Source organism: Haplochromis burtoni, unplaced genomic scaffold, assembly GCF_018398535.1.
Source record: "Haplochromis burtoni strain Fernald_Lab_line unplaced genomic scaffold, NCSU_Asbu1 Contig_490, whole genome shotgun sequence".
Classification (NCBI taxonomy): Eukaryota; Metazoa; Chordata; class Actinopteri; order Cichliformes; family Cichlidae; genus Haplochromis; species Haplochromis burtoni.
Window position 1 is genome coordinate 145,320 of NW_024582851.1, and position 8,621 is coordinate 153,940.

An 8,621-nucleotide genomic window follows, 5' to 3' on the forward strand; every position below is an offset into this window, starting at 1 on the left:
TTTTTGATTTTCAAACGAAGCTGTAAATGAGTGCTTTAACACAAAAGCTCAGAGGAATGTGGTGAATTCAAGCTCAAATACCAAACTGTGCGCCAGAGTCACCAGTCATGTTTGAAGGACTATAGGTTTGTTGGGTTTGTATTTGCATTTCTTCTCCTGAAATGAACATTCACCAGCCGTTGCTCAGAATCGTACAAGTCATAATTTCTCCTCAGCATATATGAAAGCTGCGCTATAGTCCATCTTTCACCTGGTAAATAACAGCTTTAATAACAAGCAACCTGTATTTTCATATTCAATTGTCGTAAATAACTGTTAGCTCCATACACGATGCACAGTCCGGATTTATACCCTTGAGTACTAGAATGACTTCCTGAACGAGTCAAAGACTCCAAGTCTGTAATTATAAATAAATGCAAAGACTTACAAGCCCGGTGACTTTGCAGGTCAGCTGCAAGTCAAATGTAAGGACTTCCGATCAGCATAGACTGCAGCTGCTCTTCGGCTTCTTGGTTTCGAGCACACCGGCGGATTTCATCCCAAATAATTCAGCCAAAGAAGTCACCACCGGTTCCATGAAACAAAAGTCCGTTCCAGCTTCTCTTCCCGGTGCCCTCATTGCGCTCCGGACGGAGTTATGTTTATCCATAGCAGGCTGACCGCTGAGTGTAAAGTACCCTGTACCGGAGTAGCAGGACAGATTCAACAGCCCCAGTTGCGTTTACAATCCGCACCACCACAGGCCATATATCAACTCAATAAAAACCAAAGCAGCCGACACGATCTAGGATTTTATTATGGTATTAAACAGACTCAAAAAAGTAGTTGAAGTAGTTTGCGCTATAAAGACAAGCGACCTAACCACGCAGGACCCGATTTAATGGCGCTCGTTAACACAACTGGCTGTTAATCTGTCAATAAAAACGCTCTAGAATTCTCAGAGAAGCTGCCAAGTAGATCCAGGAGTCAAGTAAACGATGAAAAACACACATAGGTGTGAATTTTACCGCCTATCTTGTCTAGGATAGAAAATATCTGTGTTAACTCTCCTTAAGTGGAGGACTATTGGCACTTATACTACTGGTATTTTAAAAGCACACTCCTCGATCCAGGAATTGATTTAGGTTTTTTTTCATTCATTTGGCACTACTTATTTGTCAACCATTGTCTCTGCTTTACAGTTCATACATACAGTCCAGACATAACATAATTTAACGGTTTTATATCATTCTAGATCGAAAGCAGCAGTAAATAAATTGACAAGATATTCGGAAATAGCCTTAATTTTGCATATTGCATATAAACATCTATCTGGGGTAGGGGGTGGGGGCTTGTGCATGCGTGATTTACGCTTCATTGACGCTTTTTTTCAGGTTAGAAGAAAAAAAAACCGGCCAATCACTTTTCGCCTCGCTCACAGACTTGACAAACCCCCGTGCACAGTGCTAGGCTGTAGGGCTGTAGCACTTTGTTTCGAAAGAAAGGGACTAGGGGAGGGATAGAGAGGCAGAGAGACGAAGTAAGAAAGGGAGGGGGCAACCTACCAAAGCACAGAATTGAAGAAGAAAAAGAAAGAGAGGCAAAAGAAGGAAATCTCGTAATGTCTCTTGTCTTGTTTTCTATTTAGTGAACTCGAGGCGTTTCACAGATAATGCCCGAGAATGTCCATTTCTGGGACTTTGAGCAACTATTACGTGGACTCCATCATAAGTCACGAGAGCGATGAACTCTCATCCCAGACTCGCTTTCCTAGCGCCCAATATTCCGGCTCGAGCTCCGCTGCGTCCGCGAGTGGGAGGCTGCCGGGTGGCGCTGCTGCGCACACGGAGCATCCCCATCCCGATTCCTATCCGTCCTGCAGTTTCCAGCCCAAGCCTCCAGTCTTCTCGTCATCATGGAGCCCATTTAATCCACACCACGGAGCCAGTGGCCTCCCCGCTGTCTACCATCCCTACATCCCCGCGCAGCACGTGCCCGCCGCGGACACACGGTACATACGATCATGGCTGGATTGTGCGCCGCGGAGCTCTGAGTCTGGTCCGGTACAGGGCCAAACGGGTCAGGTCAAGCTGGAGCCTCAGCTTGGCCATCTCGGTGGGGAAATCGCATCCAAAATCATGGGACAGCATCAGCACGAGCCCACAACATACATCTTGGAGTCAGCGTCCACGGCAGCGCGCGAGCTTAGCCACCATTCGGCCGCCATCCAGGGAACAGGGTTCGAAGAAAACAAGGACATTAGTGAAGGGAATGAGGACAAAGATGGCCTGGATCAAAGTAAGTTATTAAAGCAGGAAATAACGCGTGATAGTGGGAGAGAACAAGACGAGGGAGGGTGATTGTAAATGCTTTTAATGCCGCCATAAAACTAGAACAAAGAACTGGAGAGGCCGAAGTGCTCCCACCCTCTGCTCTCTAACTTTACTGTGTTTTTTGGCTCATGTCATCCTTGTATTTGCAGCTGGCGCCTGTAGTAACATTTTTTAAATGGATTATGGGACGCAACTGTTTCAGACTTTAACAGTTCTTTAAAAAATGTGTCAGTGACGAGCAAGTGATGCATACGATTTTATTAAAGCTGTTAAATTAGCTAAAGATATTACGAGCAACACTCTGTATTATAATGTTGCTTGCTTTAAAGGTGACCCTGGTATTGCCTCAAAAGAGACCGTCAAAGTGACTCATAGTGCTTACGATAGTGTTGACCGTCTGGCAAAAGCTTGTCACAGCTTTGCGCAAATGATGCGTACGTATTATATACACGTTAAAAGGTTTGGAGCGCGCGGGAGGGCGGTGAGTCCAAAAAGCTTCAAAGTCAATTTAGGAAGAAAGATTATTAAGACTAACAGTTGGAAAACCTCTAGCCTATTTGGCACTTTTTTCCCTCTTCGTCCTTAAATCTATCAACCCGACAGAAATCACAGAAGGTAGTTTGTTTGTGTTACATTCAGATTGACATACGCATTACTATCCTGTTTCAAAAAGACCAAATCTTCTTTGAGATAGATTAAGATATTGTCTCTGGACCATTCTGCTTCCAATCCTTCGCATTTACGCATTACCCCTTTTATGCCCCCCACGCCCCGCGCGTCTACCGTTTCTCTTGTTAGTTGTACGCTTATAAATGGGAAGAAGAAGACAAAAACTACAAACCAGATTGTCGAACCCGGTTTCTTTTTAAAAATCATGAAAGGTCAGTGACCTAGCCGCAGAGCCGCCAGCATCTGTGGGGCAGAGGCCTCTAAGTCAGCCTAAGTCTGGCTACACTTTGTTAGACTCACATCAGAGCTGGACAGTCAGGACGTGCACTCTGCCTTCTCAGAGCGTGTATAAATCGTCCCACCTAGACCCATGTAAATTCCTCAATGGCTTCGAGCTTTGCCAGCTACAATGTGAAACACAATGAATATATATCCTAAATTAATTTAATTTTGTGTGTTCTTTATGTACTAGCGAGTTTTATTTATTTATTTACTTTTTAAAAGAAATCACCCATTAATATATAAAGGACTGCAGCCTTCAAATCAGGTTAATCTCAAAGCATCAAACAAACAGCTAATTGAATTGTAACTTTGTTAAAATCACCCTTTCCTGCTGTGTAATACTTCAACCTTATTGTGGTCTGTAGTCTGGTGGTTATATGAACGTATATGTAAAAATACCTTCCACAAATCACAGTCATCAGTCATCTTGTTATAAATCCGTTGGTAGTTTGAGAAGTGCAGGACGGTCTTTTTTCTCTCCTCTTCTTTTATGTGCTTTTGTTCCTTTGTGTTTTTTCTGATTGTTTGCTTTTTTTTAACAACAGCATTTGAGCTGTCATATGCTGGGTCTCTTCACAGTTCTCTTCCAAAGTTTCTTGACTTTTTGGATGGGACAGAAGAAAACCGTACCCTAGAAAGAGATTCAAATGAATGTATAATTTCTTTTTAACTGACGCCGGAGTTTATTTCCCTTTCCTGACAAATCTACCAGAGGAGTCGGAACATCAGTGTGCGAGAAAGAGCGGGAGACCTCTGTCTCTATTGTGGCCTTAATAAGAAAAAAAAATGGTCACAAAGAAACACACATTCATGTATACACACATTCACGTTTAGTGTATATATACACGAATACTACACTAGAGTCACATACATATGCATACACATGCACAGCCAGCTTATTACTGCGATTGAGCACGCTATCCATCAGAACAGTGAGCTAGTCTAAAGACAGGATGGAGGCTAGCAGGCTCCAGTCTGAATTATTAGACTTTCCGTTCGTAGCGCCGTGGTGTTCGTGAAGGTGCTCCTCCTGAAGAGTTCCTCTGTTCCCCTGTTTGAATGAGTAATAGAAAAAAAGTTTCTCTCTGAGCTGTCTTATAGGGTTCAAAAAGCAGCCATAGAGACTTTTTTCCTCTGGTTGATTTGTGTTCTCTTTGTGTCCGTATTGCAGTGACTTAATGTTTCAGGTAGTGGGAGCCATACTAAGCAGCATGTGAAAGCCTTTTCTCTTTTTCATAACGTGGACATTTCAAAATGGTGGCGTCACGACTTTTTTTGTTGTAATTAGTAAAGCAGTTTGGGTGGAAACACACTGGGTGATTTGCATTTGTCATTTTCAAAACTCTTTGGTTTGGAATAACTTTCTTTTACATCTTTAGGCATTTTAGGGACATTCTTATTTGCATCCTTGAAAAGGGTAAAATGAGAAGACTGAAACCATGTTTATGTATATAGGATACATATTACGTTTATTAGCTTAACTTAGCTTGGAAACAGGGAAGCAAGGAGCCATTAATTTCCAAAGGTAGCAAAATAAAATTTTCAGCACCTCTAAAGCTCACAAACAGGCATGTTACATATTGTGTACTCATGAAATTAGAACATTAAAATGTACTTTCTGTTATTATTCACGTAACACTGGGTCTTATACCAGATAGAAGTGGTCACATATAAATGCCTAACAATGCAGTCCTCCACAGTAACCAGATTCCCCTGAAAATGTTGACATCATATACTTAAATGTGTCAGCTACAGCATGGCAAAATTCCTCCCCTATTTGATAGTAATAAGGAATTTTGAACAGATGGTTGGTGTTGGAAGAATTCTGAAAAAGTTTTACTTTTTGGCATTCATGTGTCGTCAACCACAGAAACATTCTGGACAGTTTTTTTTAATCAACATGAAAAACTTGACTGTTTCCCCGATCCAACCTTGTAGATCTGAAAATGAACATGCTGTGATAGCCAGGTCCTAAGACTAGCTTTGCTTGTGAAATCAGTCTAATAAACTGTACCTGTCCTCTTTAACTTGTTTTCAGGGAGGAATATATAAAAATGAGTGTCTGCATGATGTAGTCTATCTTCAGATTATGGCTGAGTATTTAAAATGGTCGCCATGTGAATAACATCACTGGAATGCTACCTTTGAAAACATCCTATCCAGTTAACGCTTGTCTACAGCTACAGATTTCTCTTTATGCTGCTGGCACTGGGCTGCTTTCCAGAATAAACCACAAGATTACACTCCAGTCTTTGTGCTTCTGCTTTTGCTGCCAAGCAGGCTGACAAAGTTATTACCTTGAACTTTATTAACTTATAACACAGAGTAAACAACCCCATTAATTGGCGTGTTGCTGTTGGTGAGATGGGGTATAAGTGTTGGCGGTGGATGGGGATGGGGAAGTATGGGAGCGGGATAAAATATGACTCTGGGAAATGTAATAACATGCCTTTGGGATATATGAGAGGTCAATTTCTGGAACTATTAGGGTGAAATTGCAAAGGGAGGAAGACACACAGAGAAAAAGAGACTGGATGGGATATTTATCTTAACTGTTTCAGTTGCTGTTTCCATGCATTCATCAAAGTAGACACACACACACACCTAGGCAAAGACCCACATGCTAACAACTGAACATCAGCTGCAGGGCCATGGGCTATAGCAGGCAGCTTTAAGGGAACGTAAATCTTTTCATCCATGCGCCTGTCCATGAACACCAGGCTTCTGCAACTATGTGGATGTAACCTACAGAAAACTTAAAGTTAACATACAAGCAAGGGTTACCATTATACAAGCAACACCCCACCCCAGCCTTATTCTTTCTATTGAGATACTCTCTGACTTCCCATATATTAGAAAAAAGATGTCTACACTAACTCAGCCCTTTCCAAACTCTCCCACTCCTCAATCGGTTTGTCATCCTGGGTGACAGCCATCGTCACGGCACAGCTCTGAGGGTAATGAATGGTCGTAGAGGTGAATATACACCCAGGGAATGCAAAGCACACACTTTACAGTGACAAAAGCTCTCACCCCCCTAGTTCCCACCAGCCTCATCACTTTACTGGACAATATTTTGTTCTGCATTGAAATAAATCCTCTACATGCTGCTTTTGTTGAAGGAAATTAATTCCAGAAGGTATTAAGGACATATTTACTGACAATGGCCACTAACTATAATTCAACTTGCAGGGAGAACACAAGAGAAACCTAAATTATATCTTCTGTCAAATCCAAGCAGAGACAGATTCTAGATAATGCAATCATCTTCAAAATCCAGAGTTTCAAGCATTGCAAGATTACTATAGACTGCATACAAATGACGGCCATAGCCCATCATGCCACCCACTGGTTATATACAGTGTCAGTTCACAACACCAGTCATCTCAAGAGTTTCAAATATGAAGAGTTGGACAGTACCAGTCCTTAGCGTCTTTCATACGTACTGGCTAAAAAAGCTAACTATATTCCATGAGCCTCTGGCAGCACAGATGAACCATAGTGTCAGGCATCATAGGAGCTAAGATGAACAGGCATATGGCTCAATAAATTATTCGACCTCAGACAGGAACTGGCAGAAACATCAGAGGGGCAAAACACCAGCTACTGGTAGCTAGGGCAGTCATTGTCTGCAACATGAGACTGACCAATCATGCACCACCTGGACTGACTACAAGAAAGCCTATGAGTGAATGGCTCACACATGAATCCTGGAATGCTTAGAACTGTACAAGACCAACCGGACCCAAAGAGCCTTCATCAGGAAGTCAATATGGATGTGGCAAACTACAATAGAGGTCAACTTCAAGCCAATTGCAAATGTCACCATGAAATGCAGGAGAGTTAATATCCTTATTGTATTTACTCATTTCAAACTCAAAGAGTTGCTTGATATCTAATTATTAAAACAATTTATTTTACATAAATATAAAATGGGATCCAGATCAGAATGTCAGTAATCACAAGGTGTTTTATCTTTTAAAGACCCTACAAGATTACTTAGATGATTATATGACAAGCACTTAGTGATGGTGTCGAGGACAAACTCCACACTTAGGAGGAGGAGAAACAGTCTCAGGGAGGAGCAGCCACCTCAAATGTTAAATTGGGAAGGGCAATGATAACAGGAAAAAATGACTAAAAAAAGACTAAACAGAAGTTAATTGATATGAAATATTTCTTATTTATTGTATATAAAGTGAATAACCTTGTCTTATTAGAATGAGTTGAGTGAGTTGTCATTTCAAGAAATTGCATTTTACTGTAATATAGATGACTGTTCGTTTTGTCTGCCATGTTCTGTAGATTCTAATTACCAAGTCGTTATACCTCATGTTTCTTTACATGTTTCTTTACGTTTTGTAGAACACGTTCTAATGTTAGTCCGGGAAACCTTTTGTGTCATTGATTTAACTTTTTTTTTTTATGGTGAACAATAACGAATTACACTCTGATGATGTATTGGGGCAGAGATTCAATAGAATTATAATTATCTGCCCTTACTCTGACTTCCACTATTTACTCTCCTGACAAAGGAACAACCTATTCTGGAGGTCGCAGTTCTAGAAGTAATTCTTATAGAACTACATGGCTTAACTTTATATTAAGCCATGTGTTTTCAAGACAAAATCAAACCACGTGAACACAGAGGCGTAGCAAACGTGAAAGGAGGACGTATACACGCAAACAAACACAAACCGGAGGAGAAAATGATGAAAGGACATAGCACCTGCTGGAGACCTGCTGGTGGGTGCAAGGATGAATCAGAAAGATTCAGAAAGAGTAACTATTTCCAGGTCATACTGATGGTTAGACTTCATTTGTGGTTTGTCTCTCTGATTTCCTTTAAATGAAATAAAATCAAATAACACTGCAACGAATGAACAGCAGCTTTAAAGGAAATAATCGCAGCATGCTCTTGTTTTCCCCTGTGCGTCCCACATTTTTATCATTGCTGATGGCATTTTATGGCTTTTAAAACTGAGTTTTTATTTGTCTTGTTTGGAGTTTTAAGGCCTGACTTGATAACATTGGATGTATTTTTTTCTTGGTTAAAGTTTAGTTATTCTAACTGCTAGGCGTTTCCGTTTGTTGGTTTGACTTAATGGAGGAAGACTCTGACCTAACCACAGGAAATGCTTGCGCTTGGTTAAAGATTTTATTTAGAACATATAAAAATGGAAATGTACCAGAACGAGCTATGGATGCGCAATTTTCTTTCAGATGGGCAAAAGCACTATCAACGGGTTTAAAATTGAGTAGGGGGCTTTGTTTTGATCTCTAACTATCCTTTAGAAACTTGAGATGCCGGGAGACTCCTTACAACCTTTACAACCTGCCTCATAGTGGAGATGGGGG

General features: G+C 41.1%; 1 protein-coding gene across 1 annotated transcript in view; it reads left to right on the plus strand.

Moving 5' to 3' along the window:
• Window positions 1-1,484: 1,484 nt before the first annotated feature.
• Window positions 1,485-8,621, plus strand: part of hoxb9a (homeobox B9a) — a 9,754-nt gene continuing 2,617 nt past the window's right edge. Inside the window, exon 1 of the mRNA XM_005947113.3 lies at window positions 1,485-2,277. Coding sequence (XP_005947175.1) covers window positions 1,662-2,277 — 616 coding nt within the window. The 5' untranslated portion in view covers window positions 1,485-1,661. The remainder of the gene's footprint in view (window positions 2,278-8,621) is intronic.